The sequence below is a fragment of the Oncorhynchus tshawytscha genome, linkage group LG02 (genome assembly GCF_018296145.1).
Source record: "Oncorhynchus tshawytscha isolate Ot180627B linkage group LG02, Otsh_v2.0, whole genome shotgun sequence".
NCBI lineage: Eukaryota > Metazoa > Chordata > Actinopteri > Salmoniformes > Salmonidae > Oncorhynchus > Oncorhynchus tshawytscha.
In genome coordinates this window covers 58,709,609-58,730,426 of record NC_056430.1, presented here as the reverse complement: position 1 = coordinate 58,730,426, position 20,818 = coordinate 58,709,609, and the positions used below count along the sequence as shown (strand labels likewise).

Below are 20,818 nucleotides of genomic sequence, written 5' to 3'. Positions count from 1 at the left end.
CTTGTACTCCTAGCGTGACTAGGACAGAAAGGCAGTCAGTCATATCCCCAGCTGTAGTCCGATCCAGTGCCCAGATTGAGAGCATATTTTAAGAGGACAAAAAAAGCCTCTTTTTAAACCTTTAGTGCACAGCTGCTTCAAACCGGATACTTGAATTGGTGCGTGAAGTGTCAGCTGGCAAGCTTGTGCCACGGTTTCACAAATGTAGGATCAGTCGGCATTACGAGTGTTTTAGCATTGTTACGTGTCTCTCAGCCACTTCTGTTAAATGCCAGATGTTTGTGGCGGATGTGGAAGGCTTTATTATTTTATACTGTTGCCTCAGAATAATTATGTTTCTCTCCATAATCCGACTGTGCTTGACATCATAGATTTATCATGAATGGGTTCAGGCTTGAACACCTTTGACAAATTTCAGGAAATTGGTAGACAGCTCAGTTTGACAAATAATTTGAAAACCAATCAGATTGATAGTTTAGTAAGTTCTAAATCTCCTGATTTTATATGGATTATCTCCAAATTATAACTGGTTTTAGGTATTGGTTTCCGGAATGGAAGGTGCTGTAGGTTGTTAGTGGGAACGTAGTGCTGCAGCGATGGCAGAGTCTACAGGACAGCTTCCATGTTACTCTCAGGATGTGTCCCACATGGCACCTCATGGACCTGGTCAAAAGTAATGCACTAGGGAAAAGGGTGCCATTTTGGGATGCATCTTCAGTCTAAAGCCCATCTGTTACCTCAGTGATATAGACCTTTCAGGCCCCATGCCAGACCACCACTACGAAGCAACAAGTCAATGATCGCTTCTTGCATCCTCTATACCTTTGGGCAGCGGAGCGTGTTTGGCTTGGCCTGCTATTTATGGTGCGAAGAAATTGCTGACTTGCACTTGGCTCTATAACCCTTTATTGTCCCCCATATACAGTTGTCACAGTGGCTGGCTGCAGCGTTTGCGCATTTGAAATGAAACCATTGACCTATGTAGAATCTTGTGAAAGGTCAAATTCACAGAGCCTGCCCCCGTTTCTTGAGGACCAGTGTCCTTGACAGTGTTGCCTCTTCATCATGTTTTCCTTTTCAGAGACTGGAGCTTGGCTCTATTGGAATTTGAGACCCAGTTTTCTCTTTGAAAAAATGTTCAGAACTGCATTCGCCCCTTTATAATTCCAGAGGGGGTTCTGGAGTAGTTCCCAGACTGTCCCCATTCTGTCTTTGGGCTGGCTCACTCCAGATGTTGAAGCAACGCCATTATTATTTGTGGAATTCCCTGTGGTAACTTCTATGTAAAAGGACCCATAAGCACAACATGTGAAGTTCATAGGACCATGTCAAATTGGTTGACAAATGAAAGCCACAAGTCTATTTTTGAGAAATTAAGGCATATATGCATTTCAACCATTTTCCATCCTCAAAATTAGGAATAAACACATTGTCAGACAGATGGAAAAGGGGTCTTAGAAAACATCTACCAGAAAGTCTTAAAAGGTATTAGAAATACATCAAAACACAATCATGTTGAATTAGACCCCTGCCAACTGATATCAACACAAAAAAAAAATGCCACAGGCAACAATTTTAACTATTTTCTTAGTTACAGTTCATAAAAGGAAATCGGTCAATTGAAATACATTTCTTAGAACTCTATGGATTTCACATGACTGGGCAGGGGCATAGCCATGGGTGGGCCTGGGAGGGCATAGGCTTTATTACAGACAGAAATACCTGTTGTTTAACCTGTACATTTTAGTGGCCTTTTGTCTCCAGCACAAGGTGCACCTGTGTAATGATTATGCTGTTTAATCAGCCTGTTGATATGTCATACCTGTCAGGTGGATGGGTTAAATTGGCAAATGAGAAATGCTCACTAACAGGGATGTAGACAAATTTGTACACACAATTTGAGAGAACATATTTTTGTGCATATGGAACATTTCTGTGATCTTTTATTTCTGCTTATGAAACATGGGACCAACACTTTACATGTTGCGTTTATTTTTGTTCAGTATAGTTTAGGATAACCTTTTCTGTCTTCTGTAAGTTTAAGAAACATTGCCATGTGCCTTCAAATTCCGTTACCAAAAACCCACATATCTTTAAGATATTTTCTAATTTCTCTCCTTCATGAGCAGGGATAGATTAAGAAATCATACGCTTTGTTTTTTAAATAGGCCCCGCCAGTTAATTAGTGTTTTTACTGATATCGATTTTGTTTCATGAATTATTAAGGGATTGAAACTCAAATCTGTTACCAAATCGGTAACAGAATGTCAGAAAAATTGGTAACGGAATGTCTGCATTTGAAATGGTACAATGGGAAATCATAATAGTCACAAACAACAGTTGCTACTGTTCTCCATTTTGCTGGCGTACTATGTTCAGCTGATAAATGTTTTCCTTTCTCCTTCTGTCGTCTGGTTGTCAGAGAAAGAGGAAGAAAAGTCAGGACAACCTCTCTTCTCTCTATCTCTAACGTAACCTCTCCCGGCTCTTATTGACACCTCCCCATGAGCCCCCTCTCTTTAAATTCTTTATTTGGTCACGGACACCCATGTTTCATACGTTTGGACACCACAGTACAGTAAACAAAAGTAGAGAATAATTCAGCACAGTACAGTAAATAAAAGTAGAATATATTTCAGTAGAGTAAGGTACAGTACATTACCCTATAATGTACTATACTCTACTATATTTACTGTGTTCTGTACTGTACTCTACATATCTCTACTGTGCTGTACATTGATGTCCAAACTTGTGAAAAATGAACGTCTTTGATTGGTTCAGATTTGTTCTAGACCAACCACATTTGGTCTTGTTTGGTGGTGGAGCTCAATAAAATAATAGCCAGTGTGTAGAATAATACCTCCATATGCAAATGAGGATATTGCACCTTTGTATACGTATTTAGGGTGAATGACCTTCATATCCAAAATTATGCATTTCTGTGTAGTATAGATCAAGGACCAATGATGAAATTCTGTTGCCTCAATTCTGTTACCGGGTGTAAATCCACTTCACATTCAATAACCAAAATAGATTTTTTTCAAATTCAGGGTGTCATGTCTGCAGAAAGAATGGGATGTCAGCTATCTCTGAGTCTTAATTCGGAGCAGATTTTTAAGTGTTTGGAAATGTGGTCACAAACTGAGGGAGATTTAACTGAAATTCTGTTACCAAACTTCCAGTAAATGTTTTATTTTTTATGTTCATTGTAATTTCTTAAAAGTAGTCCTTGTGTGTAGAGTTGTATGGTTTGTAAACTTTAAATCAATGGTTTTTGTTTGGCATACATTTTAAGTAAAAAATATGAGTCTCAGCCCAATTCCGTTACCGTGGAATTGCCCCTATTAGGAAAAAAGACCACACTGACAAATGACTCCCTGTAAGATTTTTGGATCCAAAATAGACATTGACCATCTGTTTGTTTTCGAATAGAACAGGTACCTAATGTGCTACTTACTCTGTTCTCACTATTTTTGCGAGTCCCCCACTGCGATGGGTTTTCTAAATTGGCTCAGTCTTTGTCTGGGGTTGGACCCAGATGTTCTTTTAACAGGGTTTCTCATTCTATCATATTGTACACAGCACCAATGTCAAGTAACACTGTTCTAATGGTCTATTTTTCACTGTGTCTTAGATGTTCCTCACCGTGTACCTCAGCAACAACGACCAGCATTTCACAGAGGTGCCCGTTACCCCGGAAACCCTGTGTCGTGATGTGGTGGAGCTGTGCAAGGAGCCCGGGGAGGGAGAATGCTACCTAGCTGAAATGTGGCGAGGTTCAGGTGAGTTTCAGAACGGTTCTTACTCCGTCTTCTGCAGTAAAAAGAGACTGAAGTAAGTAGGAGAGGAGTGCTAGAAGGGCATGGGCCCTTCACCGTAGTCATGTGTGAGACTGTGGTATTACTGCTAGACCAGACAGGACATATCCTGGCTAACTTTTAACGGCAGTGTTAACTCTAGGTTTATGTTAAGGAGGGCTGCACTCATCAGTGTTGAACTGAATGAAACCAATCGAAGGGCAAAGTTTTCAGTGGTGGGTAGGAGTAACCCCCCCCCCAAAAAACTGTTCCATTTCACTCTCTAGCCCCTACAGCTTCGATGTTCACTAATCTTAAAAGTGATGTAATAGGTGAAAGCAGTACCACTATCCCGTCAGATGTGAACACCTGAAGGGTAAGAGGCAAGGGACCAAAATGGAACCGTGCCTTGGACTCAAGAACCGCTTACTCAGGCATCTTTCTTTGTCACACCAGAACGCGCCATTAGTGACGGAGAGCGAATGCTGGACGTGCTCCAGCATTGGGGACAGCAGAGGGGGGAGGTTCGCTTCCTCCTGCGCCACGAACGGGCACCCTGCAGAGAGTCAGGTGAGAGCCACAAACACACATTTATCAATGCCCATCCCCCACCAGTACCCTGGATGTTAAATAGTGTGGTAACTGAATGTGTCAAGTGTAGCCTGAAAAATGTGGAAGCCTGGGTAGTCAGGTGTGTTTACTGACTGTTATGTGTGTGGTGTACACAATGTTCTATTCGTCCTATATTCCGTTACATTTGAGCCAAAGTTAATACAGCCGGCTACTATTCTAACTGGCAGACACATTTCGTTGTCCCCATTGTTGGGATGATGAATTTCAATACAATTGTTACCATATTAGAGTTGCTACATGGCCACAATTGGATTTGAACTATGTCACATGTGAAGTAAAAACTCAAAATAACAAAGAAAACATGTGTGATGAGATTGTATATCTTCCTGTTATTTGGTGACGCATGTGGTTTTGACCATGGCACAATGCCAAGCATTCTAAACGTTGCTGAGATAATTCAAATCTCCGTGATCTCTTGCGGCTGCTGGGGACATTGTTATTTAACAGGGTACACTCTCATTTTATGTCTTGCCTGCATTCTCTCAGGCCCAAAGGTCACCCAGGATTTTTCTGACTGTGACTGCGTCCCACATGGCCTATGGGCCCTGGCCAATGTTGTGCACTATAAGGAATAGGATGCAGTTCATGATGTAGCCTGTGTGGTGGTGATGATATGCCACGGGCACTGTCTGTGACTAACCTAAGCAATGCCAGGCCACCCAGTGTGCCACATGGCCCACACATACCAAGACGTATGTAAATGCCTGGCAGAAAGATTCTTCAGCCGTCCTTAATCCTTCTTTTGCTACTTTTGCGTTCTTTTCTATATTTTGTATATTTTATATGAACTTACCATAACCCAGTGGCACTATTGTCACAGCGTCCGTTGTGGTTGTTGGTTGTAATAACACAATCCAGTTTATGAACACACCCCCATATGATGTAGAATATGGAACACTTTAACACACTTTAAAGGTGCTACACATAGGATTTGTATTTTATTTTTGCATTTTAATTTCAGAAAATGTACATAATATATCTGCAGTAATAGTGAAATGACAGTTTCGCAGTATTACTGACCTGCCAGTGTTGTGATTGGCTGTGATTAGGGTTGCATATTTTGGGGAATATTCAGAGGTGGAAACTTTGTGGGAATATATGCAATTTAATACTAATTCCATTGTCACGAACCGGCTCAAAGCCCGTAACAAAGGGAGACAACGCGGAGATAAGGAGTAACAAAATATATATTTATTAACTAAAGCAACTAAGGAAAATATACAATGGTGTGTGTAATCAGTAATCAGTAGTATAAGTGAGTGTTTTGCATGCATGAATGTGATAATGCAGGGTGTTGAAAGGTGCCAAAGCAAACAAACAAAAGGCCACCAAGAACCACAACACAATCTACAAAGGCGTCTGCATGGAGAGAGTCTCTTCCATGAATGTGGAAGAGGTCTATTTATCCTGGGAGACACCTGGCCCAGGTGTTTCCCATGAAGCTGACGACCCTCCCAACTCCGCCCACCGGCATCCTAATAAGGAAACAAGAACAAAGACAGAATATGGCAGACAGAGTGGGAGGGTCGTCACATCCATATACAGTGCCTTGCGAAAGTATTCGGCCCCCTTGAACTTTGCGACCTTTTGCCACATTTCAGGCTTCAAACATAAAGATATAAAACTGTATTTTTTTGAAGAATCAACAACAAGTGGGACACAATCATGAAGTGGAACGACATTTATTGGATATTTCAAACTTTTTTAACAAAGCAAAAACTGAAAAATTGGGCGTGCAAAATTATTCAGCCCCCTTAAGTTAATACTTTGTAGTGCCACCTTTTGCTGCGATTACAGCTGTAAGTCGCTTGGGGTATGTCTCTATCAGTTTTGCACATTGAGAGACAGAAATTTTTTCCCATTCCTCCTTGCAAAACAGCTCGAGCTCAGTGAGGTTGGATGGAGAGCATTTGTGAACAGCAGTTTTCAGTTCTTTCCACAGATTCTCGATTGGATTCAGGTCTGGACTTTGACTTGGCCATTCTAACACCTGGATATGTTTATTTTTGAACCATTCCATTGTAGATTTTGCTTTATGTTTTGGATCATTGTCTTGTTGGAAGACAAATCTCCGTTCCAGTCTCAGGTCTTTTGCAGACTCCATCAGGTTTTCTTCCAGAATGATCCTGTATTTGGCTCCATCCATCTTCCCATCAATTTTAATCATCTTCCCTGTCCCTGCTGAAGAAAAGCAGGCCCAAACCATGATGCTGCCACCACCATGTTTGACAGTGGGGATGGTGTGTTCAGGGTGATGAGCTGTGTTGCTTTTACGCCAAACATAACGTTTTGCATTGTTGCCAAAAAGTTCAATTTTGGTTTCATCTGACCAGAGCACCTTCTTCCACATGTTTGGTGTGTCTCCCAGGTGGCTTGTGGCAAACTTTAAACGACACTTTTTATGGATATCTTTAAGAAATGGCTTTCTTCTTGCCACTCTTCCATAAAGGCCAGATTTGTGCAATATACGACTGATTGTTGTCCTATGGACAGAGTCTCCCACCTCAGCTGTAGATCTCTGCAGTTCATCCAGAGTGATCAATGGGCCTCTTGGCTGCATCTCTGATCAGTCTTCTCCTTGTATGAGCTGAAAGTTTAGAGGGACGGCCAGGTCTTGGTAGATTTGCAGTGGTCTGATACTCCTTCCAATTCTATATTATCGCTTGCACAGTGCTCCTTGGGATCTTTATGTATCCAAATCCGGCTTTAAACTTCTTCACAACAGTATCTCGGACCTGCCTGGTGTGTTCCTTGTTCTTCATGATGCTCTCTGCGCTTTTAACGGACCTCTGAGACTATCACAGTGTAGGTGCATTTATACGGAGACTTGATTACACACAGGTGGATTGTATTTATCATCATTAGTCATTTAGGTCAACATTGGATCATTCAGAGATCCTCACTGAAATTCTGGAGAGAGTTTGCTGCACTGAAAGTAAAGGGGCTGAATAATTTTGCACGCCCAATTTTTCAGTTTTTGATTTGTTAAAAAAGTTTGAAATATCCAATAAATGTCGTTCCACTTCATGATTGTGTCCCACTTGTTGATTCTTCACAAAAAATACAGCTTTATATCTTTGTTTGAAGCCTGAAATGTGGCAAAAGGTCGCAAAGTTCAAGGGGGCCGAATACTTTCGCAAGGCACTGTAAATGTAGATGTTTTTTTGCATTGGGATATATTTACCATATATGGAGACAGAAACATAAACCTTTTACCTCATCATAAGTAGACATAATTGCAAATTACAGGCCTCCCGGGTGGCACAGTGGTTAAGGGCGCTGTACTGCAGCGCCAGCTGTGTCATCGGAGACTCTGGGTTCGCGCCCAGGCTCTGTCGTAACCGGCTGTGACCGGGAGGGCCGTGGGGTGACGCACAATTGGCCTAGCATCGTACGGGTTAGGGAGGGCTTGGCCGGTAGGATTATCCTTGTCTCAACACGCACCAGTGACTCCTGTGGCGGGCCGGGCGCAGTGCGCGCTAACTAAGGTTGCCAGGTGCACAGTGTTTCCTCCGACACATTGCTGGCTTCCGGGTTGGATGCACTCTGTGTTAAGAAGCCGTGCGGCTTGGTTGGGTTGTGTATCGGAGGACGCATGACTTTCAACCTTCGTCTCTCCCGAGCCCGTACGGGAGTTGTAGCTACTAAAAACAATTGGATACCACGAAATTGGGGAGAAAAAGGGAGAAAATGTTTTAAAAAATTATTATAATAATTGCAAATTATTCCATCCTTCCAATAGAAATAAAATATATATATTTAGTTACGAATTGAACGTTAATTAAATGAGTAGACTCTTCCCTTTCTTTTGTTGTTCAGTGAAATCATGTGAACATTGAATGATCTCCAATGATCCCATAAAGTTTTATATGTTTTGGTTGTCTTCCTCTCAGGCTTCCATGTCTTCTCCCTGGACCTCCTCAATGAACATCAGACACTGAGGCCTCATCTTCACTGTCACTTTCCAACCTTGTTGAGGATGGCTCGTTGTCAGGCTCAAAAAGCCTCAAATTTGCCCGGATGGCCACCAATTTTTCAACCCTTGTATTGGTCAGCCTGTTGCGTGCTTTGGTGTGTGTGTTCCCAAACAAGGACCAGTTGTGCTCTGAGGCGGCTGTTGTTGGTGGGATTTGGAGGATGATGGAGGCAACAGGGGAAACAGCATCAGATCCACAAAGTTTGTTCCACCAGGTGGCTGATGAGATGTTGTCACGACTACCATATTGCATCTCCATCCCAAAGCCCTTGCTTGGAAGTGTTACTTCGCCAGACTGCCAAGAACCTGGCCCTCATCCAGGCCAAGGTGGCGAGACACAGTAGTGATGAAACCATAGGCCTTGTTGATCTCTGCACCAGACAGGATGCTCTTGTCAGCATACTTGGGTCTAACATGTACACTGGAGTGTGTATGGGCTTCAGGCAGAAGTCTTCATGCTTTTTGATGTATTTCAGAACTGCAGTTTCCTCTCAGAGTTTAAACATCAGACAGGATGGCATTGTCTCTCTCAATCCGTGCAATAGCTATTGCTACACGTTTCAGGAGTTTCAGGCTGCTTACCACTCTCTCCCAAAATACATCATCCAGGAGGATCCTCTTGATGGGGCTGTCCATATCGGCAGACTGTGATATGGCCATTTCTTGGAGAGACTCGTTTCCCCTCCAGGAGACTGTCAAACATGATGACAACACCACCCCAACGGGTGTTGCTGGGCACCTTCAATGTGGTGCTCTTATTCTTCTCACTTTGCTTGGTGAGGTAGATTTCTGCTATAACTTGATGACCCTTCACATACCTAACCATTTCCTTGGCTCTCTTGTAGAGTATATCCATTGTTTTCAGTGGCATGATGTCCTTGAGGAGCAGATTCAATGCGTGAGCAGCACAGCCAATGGGTGTAATGTGAGGGTAGGACTCCTCCACTTTAGACCAAGTAGCCTTCATGTTCGCAGCATTGTCTGTCACCAGTGCAAATACTTTCTGTGGTCCAAGGTCATTGATGACTTCCCTCAGCTCATCTGCAATGTAGAGACCAGTGTGTCTGTTGTCCCTTGTGTCTGTGCTCTTGTAGAATACTGGTTGAGGGGTGGAGATTATGTAGTTAATTATTCCTTGCCCACGAACATTCGACCACCCATCAGAGATGATTGCAATACAGTCTGCTTTCTCCATGATTTGCTTGACCTTCACTTGAACTCTGTATCCAGCAAATGAGTAGATAAAGTATGTCTGGTTGGAGGGTTGTATGCTGGGCGAAGAACATTCAGAAATCTCTTTCAATACACATTGCCTGCGAGCATCAGAGGTGAACCAGTTGGATAAACAGCATTTCTCTGACTACGTTCCTCCATTGAGTCTTAAAAACTTCTGATTCCAAGATGACCGTGAGCTGTTGCTATCGAGGTGTCTGATTCATAATTTTCACCTCGAATAGAAGTAGAGGGACTTTTGTCAGAGGTTGCTTGTTGTGTGCACTGAGGGAACTTTATGCACTTGGCCAGATGATTCTGCATCTGTGTTGCATTCTTCACATATGATTTGGCACAGTACACAGCTTTTCCTTCTACATTAGCTGCAGTGAAATGTCTCCACACATCAGATAGTGCCTGTGGCATTTTCCTGTAAAGATGAGAATAAAAACAAGTTAAAAAAACCACATAGAATTCCATGTACAGATAAATAGTTAAGCACTGAGATTAAACAACTCCTTTGTAAGATACTGGTGAATTAATACTCCTCAGTTAGCAGGCTCAAGCAAGCTAAAACCCACATGGTAGCAGAAACTAACTGGCAGAAATTGTTAACATGTTAGAAATTATTTAAACACACTTTGCTGTAGGCAACTATTTACTAGTTAACAAAAATTCATATATGTCATAAAATATATTCACCCCACCCAGTATTGTAATCAAAACTTACCAAAAAGCAAGTAGTCTTTGGCTCAGACAGTATAGTAGTGTGGGATCAATAGCATCTAATTGGTGTGCAAGATCTTGATAATCAGCTGTACATATGGTTGAAGAATACTCTGTGCATGCAGAGGGTTGAAATTCCATTGACTTGGGGAAAGTTTAACCAAAATATGCCACAATACCTAGAATTGCCTTATGTGTATCCCACAAAAAAGGTTCACTGTTATAAGCCAGCTTTTTGATGAATTTAAGCAAAATTGGCTAAATTTACCGGAAGGTTTCCGACCCTTTACAACCCTAGCTGTGATATTCGCTTATTGATTTCTCCTGACAGGGCGGCATCTGTTGTCAAAATGGGAAAGCTGTTTTGATTTTGTGGCTGTGTTTAGCGGAAATCAGGTCAAGCGGCCAATGTAGAAATTGCTCTGTCAATTCCTGGGTGCTAAAATTCGACACTGTTCACTCAATTTCAGTTTATGTGAGAAAACAAGCACTGACTAGTGTAGGGAATCATTGTACCATCTACATCGCTGTGAAATATATTTCATAACAAAAAAATTATAGTTTTTATAGCTGTTTGATGCTGGTGGACCACGACCGAAAGTAAACGGCTCAAGCGTGAGTCTCCGGGGGACATTTGTTTTGAATGCAGCCTAGTGCTGTTGCAATTCACCTAGATTCCACATGTGTAAGCACCTTTTTAAACAACTGCACCTTGTAGTCTGAGATAGCATGCTAACCATTAACCGCCCTCTCAGCTGGGGTGTATTCATTATGGAAACCATTTACCATTTTAAGAACCAAACGGAAGCAAACAGAGTAAAACATGTTTTTATTGGCCAAATTCAGGTAGGTCCCTCTCCGTTTGCTTCCATTTAAGAACCGCTTTGCAACAGAATTGGTGTCATGAATATGCCCATCCTCATGGTTAAAGTGAGCCCAAAGGGAACAATACACTTTACTTTCATTGCTGTGATCTAGGTTTTGTGCTTGTTATTTCTCCTCAAATATCTGCGTTGCGTTTTCATGTGACGATTAGCCAAGGTCATGTTCTTTTCAATGGTACCACTATGTGATGCCCCTTCATAACTTAGTCCTTTATGTCACTTGAAAACAACAGAAAGCCCTTTCTTTCTTAACCCAAGGCTCTCTGTCAATTTGAGAACCTTGTGTAGGTCCATGTGTTTGGGTTTCTAGTTGCTTGGAATGACGGGCCCCCTACGCAGGACTAAGCCGTATTACGCAACAGAGCAGTGCAAGGGATATCACAGCACAAAGGCTTTATTATTTGTTCTCGGGACACGATTGTAGTCAATTACAACCAGTCTGGCTCGGCTCCCTGTTTTGCTTGTGCTGTTATTACCGTATAAGGTGTAGGATTTGGGTTGTATAACTAATAAGCCTGAGTTGTGGACCCCCAAAGAGCTTATTGAAGGGATCAGCCTTGTTGTTCGGCCTTTTTTGGTTACCCATATAAGCTGTTCGCAAAACAGCATTGCATAACCGTCAGACACTGGCACGGGAAGAGCAACTGTGTGGACGAGGCCTGGTTCTTTTGGCTGCTCCACCAGTTATTACATAATGAGCAGTTCTACAACTCATGCTTGTCCTTTTCATCCTGTATCTTCAGAGTATGACCCGTATTCATGGCGCAGTGCTCGGGGGTCTTGTGTCGGTTTTCCGGGTCATGTTTGTTCAGTCTTTGGTCATAAACCGACTGTAGTACACAAACAAATTGGCGCCCCCTTTTTTAACAGAGATCCCTCCGGATGTGGAATTTTCCCAAAATAGCAATTAGCTTCTCACCTCTTTTTACAATTCCCATGATCAGTTGTGAAGCAAATACATGTCCCTCTCCAACAGTTAGATACAAACACACACACACACACACTCCCAAGACAGCTGTATTTTGTCTTGTATAGGTGGATCAAGGGTTTCCGATCACTCAGCCAAAAGGAACATGGTCATGGTCCCTGTGGACCGTTGCATGGAAAATGGGGTGAGTGAAACTATTTTACAACATTACAATGATGAAAGGTGGAAGCTGGTGGTTTAATGGTGTGGTGTGACACGTTCTTTGTCATTATTGACCCCCGCCCAGGTGGCACCGCCTCGCATGGACATCACCCTCTCGGAGCTGCAGGAGATGGCGTCACGGCAACAGCAGCAGATCAATTCGCAGCAGCAGCTCCTGGCCTCAAAGGTAGGGCAAGACATTGGCCATGTTGGAGAGCATGATACGTTGTGGGTAAATTTTGACTGACCGACTTGGCTATAAATAATCATCAGTAATTATTTATGATGCAAGGGGATTTGTAGATCCGTGCAGTCGATGTCAAACAAGCCCATTGACTCGTTTGGCAGAGAAGCACCGCCACTAAATAAGGTCAAGACATGTAATTCTTTACCTCGTCTCATGATAGGCCTGTATGGCAGGGCTCTAGATGAGACAATGTCCAATTAAAAAAAAAAAAGAAGTTGTTTCTTTCCCTTTCTTACCAATGCTTATTAGCTTGACATAGGCTTCCAGTTGAATAGCCTTGCTCTAGCGTCTGGTTCCTCTCGAGGTTTCCTCCTAGACAGTTCTTCACACGGTCCCCTCTGCCTTCTCTTTATTAAGCTCTAATAATAAAGGCAAGTATTTTTCTTTAAAGACATGGGAACGTTTGTGTGACCTTTTACACTGAGTTAGAAGTTTACAAAGGCTACAATAGAGAATGCTAACCTCTCGCCATTACCGGTAACAGCGAAGGTTAGCATTTAAGTCATTAAGCTAACGCTCTTATCCAGAGCGAGGGGGCTATCATCTTTGTGCTTTTCCATGTGACTGTATAGGTGTTCAGAAACATCTTCTATTCTCGCATGCACTAAAAGTGACTCCAGAATGACAATACAATATTCCGTATTTAGTTACTATTGGGCAAGACATGATACAAAAGTCACCCAAAAACAAACTGCAAATGCTGAGTTTGTATATAGTCACAAACTTGATGTGGTCTTTGTGTGCCAGGGATATGGGACCAAATACTACTACTTTGACTACTTTAATACACCGTGGGTATTATTAAAAACTTGAATCTGAACTTGAAAGTGTTTTCTTGTTTGGTCGGCTAGGAGCAGCGTCTGCGCTACCTGAGGCTGCAAGAGCAGCGGCAGCAGCAGGCGTCAGAGCAGGAGAGACTACGTCAGCTCCGTGAGAACGCTGAGAACCAGGAGACCAAGCTGCGGCGGGTGCGGGCCCTCAAGGGTCAAGTGGAGCAGAAACGCCAAAGCAACAGCAAACTGGGTTAGTGCCAAGGGGGAGGGAGGAGTCGGACACTCGATGAAGAGGTTTTTTCCCCCAACTTGACACACTCGACATTGCTTCACACGAAATGCCACTGTTTTAGCTGGTTGGCTTTGGCCTACAGCGTACACCCAGCTAACTACTTTGGGGTCAAAAGAAGATTCCAGGTTTTAGTTTCCAGAATATTTTTTTTGTCCAGTTTTCTGTGTATTCCGAGAATGTACACCTGACAGTTATGGGAACGTTGTGTATTAAGGTTATTTATTTGGACATCAAAAAACTATTGAACCTGAAGGTGCAATTTTGGGGGGAATGTTAGCTAAAACATTTCTCAATCATTTAAAAGAAAATGTGCCATACCAGACGTTCGCAGAACATGTTTAAGATAAAATCTTGAAGTTAACGGAACATTTAGATTTTGGTTTGAACTAACACATCATTAGCATTCTCTAAATGTTACTTTTCAAGTTTGACTAACATGTGTGTCCTTCTGTCTGTGTGTGTGCATGCTTGCATGTGTTTGTTGATTTGCGTGTGTGTGTGTGTGCCTGGCCATATAGTGGAGGAGATAGAGCAGATGAACGGGCTGTTTCAGAGTAAGCAGCGCGAGCTCCTGGTGGCCGTCTCCAGAGTGGAGGAGCTGAGCAGGCAGCTGGAGACCGTGAAAAGCGTCAAGGTGGAGTCTTCTCATGACGGCCCGAGCTCCGCCGGCGAGCTGGAGCGTCTTTACAAGGAGCTGCAGGTAAGAAAAGATCATATTAGCCTGCTTCCACACAAGTTTCTTTTTGCGGCATTTACAGGTAGACTCTGCAAAAATACATCATGAACACAGCGGGACGAGAAACATACACTATATGACCAAAAGAATGCGGACACCTGCTTGTCGAACATCTAATTCCAAAATCATGGTCATTAATATGGGGTTGGGTCCCCCCCTTTGCTGCTATAACAGCCTCCACTCTTCTGTGAAGGCTTTCAACTAGATGTTAGGAGATTGCTGTGGGGACTTGCTTCCATTCAGCCACAAGAGTTCAGGCACTGATTTCAGCATTAGTGAGGTCAGGCACTGATGTTGGGCGATTAGGCCTGGCTCGCAGTTGGCATTCCAATTCCCATAGGTGTTCGATGGAGTTGAGGTCAGGGCTCTGTGCAGGCCAGTCAAGTTCTTCCACACCAATCTCGACCAACCATTTCTGTATGGTCCTTGCATTGTTCATGGGGGCGTTGTCATGCTGAAACAGGAAAGGGCCTTCCCCAAACTGTTGCCGCAAAGTTGGAAGTACAGAATCGTCTAGAATGTCATTGTATGCTGTAGTGTTAAGATTTCCCTTCACTGGAACTAAGGGGTCTAGCCCGAACCATGAAAAAGAGCCCCAGACCATTATTCCTCCTCCACCAAACTTTAGAGTTGGCACTATGCATTCGGGCAGGTAGCGTTCTCCTGGCATCTGCCAAACCAAGATTCATTGATCTGACTGCCAGATGGTGAAGCGTGATTCATCACTCCAGAGAATGCGTTTCCACAGCTCCAGATACCAATGGCAGGGAGCTTTATACTACTACAGCCGATGCTTGGCATTGCACATGGTGATCTTAAGCTTGTGTGTGACTGCTTGGCCATGGAAGCCCATTTCATGAAGCTCCCAACGAGCAGTTATTGTGCTGACGTTGCTTCCAGAGGCAGTTTGGAACTTGGTAGTGAGTGTTGGAACCAAGGACAATTGATTTTTACGCACTACGTGCTTCAGCACTCGGTGGTCCCGTTCTGTGAGCTTGTGTGGCCTACCACTTCGAAGCTGAGCCGTTGTTGCTCCTAGACGTTTCCACTTTGCAATAACTTACAGTTGACCAGGGCAGCTTTAGCAGTGCAGAAATTTGACAATCACTTTTTGGAAAGGTGGCATCCTATTATGGTGCCACGTTGAAAGTCACTGAGCTCTTCAATAAGGCCATTCCACTGCCAATGTTTGTCTATGGAGATTGCATGGCATGTGTGCTCGCTTTTATAGACCTGTCAGCAACGGGTGTGGCTGAAATTGCCTGACCCGCTAATTTGAACGGGTGTCCACATACTTTTGTATATATAGTGTATACCCCAGAATAAAACTGCTGTCTCTGAAGTTTTCTTAGAGCTTTTCTCAGAACTCAGTAGAGCTTAGTTTGCCTCGGCTTAGTTCGGCTCAGTAGTGGGAAAAGCTCTATACACACACAAAGCTGACTCTAGCTCTTTCTCTCTTCTCCCGATTTAAGCTGAGGAATAAACTGAACCAGGACCAGAGTGCCAAGCTGCAACAGCAGCGTGAGAGCCTGAGCAAGCGCAACCTGGAGGTGGCCACCATGGACAAGCGAGTGGCCGAACTCCGCGAACGCCTGTGGAAGAAGAAGGCAGCGCTACAGCAGAAGGAGAACCTGCCCGTGAGTCAAGACGAGGTTAAAAGTTCAAAAGCTTTATTGTTCCCTTAATGCAGTGTTCAACAGACATCAGCTCCACGTTTATTGGAACTAAGCTGAGGAGTGGGTCCAGGGAAATGTATCACCAATACATAGACCGAGCAGTCCACGAGATCAATGTGATGTGTGCAGGAGTAATCTTTTACTCCTGCGTCCCTACATCAGGGACTGGCAACTTTTATGGGGGTGGATGCCACAGAAAATCCAAACTTATCACGAGGGTCCACAGTGGCTCAAGTGTCGAGTACCCAAATCCATACTTTTGGGGGCACTTAAGTGAAATTTTGTTGCCCCCCCTCACCATGCAAGTAAAATGTTTTAGCAGCCCCCTGACTGAGTTCCTAAAAACATTGTTTTTGTTATTATTATTGTTATTATTATTATAATATGTATATATTTTTAATGGAAAATGGTCCGCGGGCCTACAAAACCGCGGGCCACCCATCCCTGGCCTACATAGGGTAACATTACATATAAGACTCATAATAGGATATTATTAAGGCTCATACTAATAAAGCATCATACCTGCTAACTTTAGATAAAGTGTTACCCAAACATTCTCCAGGTCCCCACAAAGAGCCAGGCCCTGCAGCCGTGTGGCCCCTCCAGGGTGGCGGCTGTGGGCCCTTACATCCTGTCCTCCACCGCGGCCCCAGGGCCTCCGGTGCCCAGCCGACAGGAGCTCCTGATCAAGCCTGCCTACCCCGACGGCACCACGACCTTACCAATGCCAGACTCCTCCATGAAGGCCCCTCCTAGACCGCTTAAACCCTACTCAGGTAAAAACGTTGTTTCGTTATGGATGATTTTACTTTGTGTGGTCAATTGCGATTTTGTGTGTTTGTGCAAGTGAATGCGTTGGCTGTGTGTTAGTGTGTGTAACTGTGCAGTAGTAGATTGTGTACATCATCTATTTGCCTTTTGCAATTCAAGTGCTCTTTCCATGTGTTAACACTTCTCCACGCTCTGACAGGTTTCCAGTCATCCAAGATGTCCAAGCTGTCCGACTGGTCCAGCTCCAGTGCGGAGTCCAGCGGCAGTCATCATGGCATGTCCTCTACTCTGCCTCGCATGTCCAGCCTCTCCTCACAGGGCTCAGGTATCTTCCTTCGACTTGGCTAGGAACCAGGGTTGGGGTCAGTTCCACTGCATGAATGAACAAATCCGAATAGAAAAGAATGGGCAATTTTGAATTAAAGAAGGGGAATTCTTGCAAAGGCCATATTATTTCGAAATGAATGTCAGGTCACCCCCTGAGATGTAGCATAGTGTTTTATTAAACTGATGCTTGGAATATATTCAAAATAAAGACTGGTTACAGTGATTGTGATGTGTATTTGATTCTTAGCATCTTGATAATGTTCGGTTAATGTTCTTATGTGGATGTTATATGGTCTGTATAATGTTCTAATATGGCATGGATGTTATATGGTCTGTATAATGTTCTAATATGGCATGGATGTTATATGGTTTTGATCATGTAAATGTCATATGGTTCAGATAATGTTCGGATGTGGTTTCCTCTGTGGTTACAGGAGATGCCGAGACCCTCAAGGACCAAAAGGGGCGTCACATTTCTATGTTTGACGCCCCTCCTCCCGTCCCCTCACGGAACAATCAGAGCAGCGAGGACCTCTTGAGGGATGCCCAGGTACTGCACTGATTTTCAGAAGCATTTTTAGGAACCTTTTTTTTTTTTTTATATAACTAGGCAAGTCTGTTAAGAACATATTCTTATTTACAATGATGGCCTACCCCCGGCCAAACCCCAGACAACGTTGGGTCAGTTGTGCGCCACCCTATTGGACTCCCAATCATGGCCGGATGTGATACAGCCTGGAACCAGGGACTGTAGTGACACCTCTTGCACTGAGATGCAGTGCCTTAGATCGCTGCGCCACTCGGGAGCCCATACAGCATCCACAGAGGCTCAAGGGTCATACAGTATACTTAAAAGATGCTCCCTTGCTATGTTTCTCCCTACCGGACTTCCTTTCTTGTTAGAAATGATCACAGACCCACAGAGAATGTGGTCAGAGAGATATAGATTATTCCACTCTCCATTGTTTAGCTTTTTCCAAAAATGCCTGATTAGTCAATGAAGCAGCTTCAATGTATTTTTGATATACAGGGTTAAATTGTTTTTTAGTTGGAGATTTGATTCCTTTATGGCCCACATATGTAATACCGGGTATGTGTGTGAACTGTCAGTTGCATTGGATAAAAACAGCTGTTAACTGACATTTGTTGCAGTGATATTACTATGCATTTCATTTTCATCATACTGTGTATGTTACGGTCTTTTTGACTCAATAGGCTGGTGGTAAGGCTCTGGGCAAGGTGCCACCTCCTATCCCTACCAAGCCCCCGACCTTTAGCAAACCGCCCTACAGCACAGGCACCTTCCCGGGCAAGGCAAAACCGTCCGCCTCCCTCCATCTGTGTGCACCTCCTCCCATCCACAGCCACACCCTGCCTCTGCCCCCCAAGCAGGAGGCTCCTCCGGCGGCCACGGTGCGCCCCTTCACCCCCGATCCTCCAGAGTCCACAGTGGCCGTGCCTGTCCTCCAGAAGCCACAGACGGTTGCGGCCTCCTCCATCTACTCCATGTACACCCAACAGCCCAGGACAGGCGGGGGCACTCTGACACGCACGCAGCCCAGAGGTGAGAGAAGGAGCCATGGGCTACTGTAGTGTCTTGGCTACTCCTGTGACTCCTGGATCTTTACTCGGTTACTAAACTGAGTAATTTGGTAAAATCATTCTGCATTTTCTGTTTTGCAAAATACCTGCCTTAAATGTCCCTACTTACAGCCTTACTCTTTTAAAAGATGTAATGGGGATTGTGTTAGCGTGCTCGATTGTTTTATTGCTATGAAGCAGCTTGCTTGATCCCATTCACACGCATTGACCATTCACTCTTTCTCTGATAGTGTATGGAAAGCCAGTCATCCCAGGCAGTGGGGGGCAGCAGTTGCTCCTTCAGGACTCCATCTATTCGGGGGCCGGCGATTTCGAAGTGGACCAGGGGGGTCCCGGTCTGGCGCCTCCGGCCCCTGAGAGCCAGGGGGGCCAGGAGACAGAGCGGGCCCCTCGTCCCCTCAGCCCCACCAAGCTCCTCCCCTTCATCTCGCACCCCCACCGGCACCCTAGCGACGCTGACCTGGAGGCCCTGCGCCGCCGGCTGCACCATGCCCCGCGGCCCCTCAAGAAGCGCAGCTCCATTACAGAGCCTGAGGGCCCCGCGGGGCCCAACATCCAGAAGCTGCTCTACCAGAAAACCACACTGGCAGCCATGGAGACTGTTGTGGCGTCTCCCTACGAGGGTGGAGGAACATGGAAGGAGGCCGCCAGTGCCGTTGGATCCCGAGACCGCACGGTTATGTCCCAGGTTTTTGCCGCCGCAGCGTCCCTCGCCGAGACAGAGAAAGACGCACAAGTGCCTCCACCTCAGCCGCCCCGCTCGCCCATCCCAGAGCCCTCTTCCTCCTCCAGCCACGCACTGCCCCAGTCGCTGGAGGAGGAAGAGCCAGAGCCCTGCCCCCCGCCCCCCCATCAGACAGAAGCCTACCTGGAGGAGTACCCACCCTACCCGCCCCCTCCATACCCCAGCGCGGGGGAGCAGGACCTGGGGGAGGACACCCTCAGCATGCAGGCTCCGGAGGTCACGGGACAAGTCACTCTGCCACCGGTATGTAGCCACACCCACACACTGTGTCCAAATGACCCATACTAGCATACTACATAGTATGAATTCATATTTTAGCCAAACATACTAAAAGGTGTGCTGGTGTAGATATTTGGGGTACATGGATGGTGAGATATTTGGTATTGGGGAAACCATTTCAATTGATGTATTGTTTGTGTGACATGTATAACAAACAGTTGAAGTCGGAAGTTTACATACACTTAGATCATTCATTAAAACTTGTTTTTCAACCACGCCAAAACTATAGTTTGTTAACAAGAAATTTGTGGAAAGTCTGTTAGGACATCTACTTTGTGCATGACACAAGCCATTTTTCCAACAATTGTTTACAGACAGATTAATTCACTGTATCACAATTCCAGTGGGTCAGAAGTTTACATACACTAGGTTGACTGTGCCTTTAAACAGCTTGGAAAATTCCAGAAAATTATGTCATGGCTTTAGAAGCTTCTGATAGGTTAATTGACATAATTTGAGTCAATTGGAGGTGTACCTGTGGATGTATTTCAAGGCCTACCTTCAAACTTGGTGCCTCTTCACTTGACAAAATTGTGGACCTCCACAAGTCTGGTTCATCCTTGGGAGCAATTTCCAAACACCTGAAGGTACCACGTTCATCTGTACAAACAATAGTATGCAAGTATAAACAACATGGGACCGCGCAGCCGTCATACCGCTCAGGAAGGAGACGCGTTCTGTCTCCTAGAGATGAATGTACTTTGGTGCAGAAAGTGCAAATCTATGCCAGAACAACAGCAAAGTACCTGGTGAAAATGCCGGAGGAAACGGGTACAAAAGAATCTATATCCACAGTAAAACAAGTTCTATATCGACACAACCTGAATGGCCGCTCAGCAAGGAAGAAGCCACTGCTCCAAAACCGCATAAAACTGCCAGACTACGGTTTGCAACTGCACATGAGGACAAGGATTTGGAGAAATGTCCTCTGGTCTGATGAAAGAAAAATAGAACTGTTTGGCCATAATGGCCATTGTTATGTTTGGAGGAAAAGGGGGATGCTTGCAAGCCAA

At 44.4% G+C, this 20,818-nt stretch overlaps 1 protein-coding gene across 6 annotated transcripts in view; it reads left to right on the top strand.

Moving 5' to 3' along the window:
- Positions 1-20,818, top strand: part of LOC112266200 (apoptosis-stimulating of p53 protein 2) — a 49,946-nt gene that overhangs the window by 16,261 nt on the left and 12,867 nt on the right. For 4 of the 6 annotated variants that reach the window (XM_042301612.1, XM_042301609.1, XM_042301589.1 and 1 more), the window contains exons 2-13: positions 3,635-3,782; positions 4,254-4,367; positions 12,264-12,340; positions 12,443-12,544; positions 13,456-13,627; positions 14,188-14,369; positions 15,878-16,042; positions 16,623-16,857; positions 17,052-17,177; positions 17,614-17,729; positions 18,395-18,743; positions 19,012-19,769. In XM_042301612.1, coding sequence (XP_042157546.1) covers positions 3,635-3,782; positions 4,254-4,367; positions 12,264-12,340; positions 12,443-12,544; positions 13,456-13,627; positions 14,188-14,369; positions 15,878-16,042; positions 16,623-16,857; positions 17,052-17,177; positions 17,614-17,729; positions 18,395-18,743; positions 19,012-19,769 — 2,544 coding nt within the window. Of the gene's footprint in view, positions 1-3,634; positions 3,783-4,253; positions 4,368-12,263; positions 12,341-12,442; positions 12,545-13,455; positions 13,628-14,187; positions 14,370-15,877; positions 16,058-16,622; positions 16,858-17,051; positions 17,178-17,613; positions 17,730-18,394; positions 18,744-19,011; positions 19,770-20,818 lie in introns of all 6 variants that reach the window. The other 2 variants (XM_042301594.1, XM_042301598.1) reach the window with 2 other exon arrangements.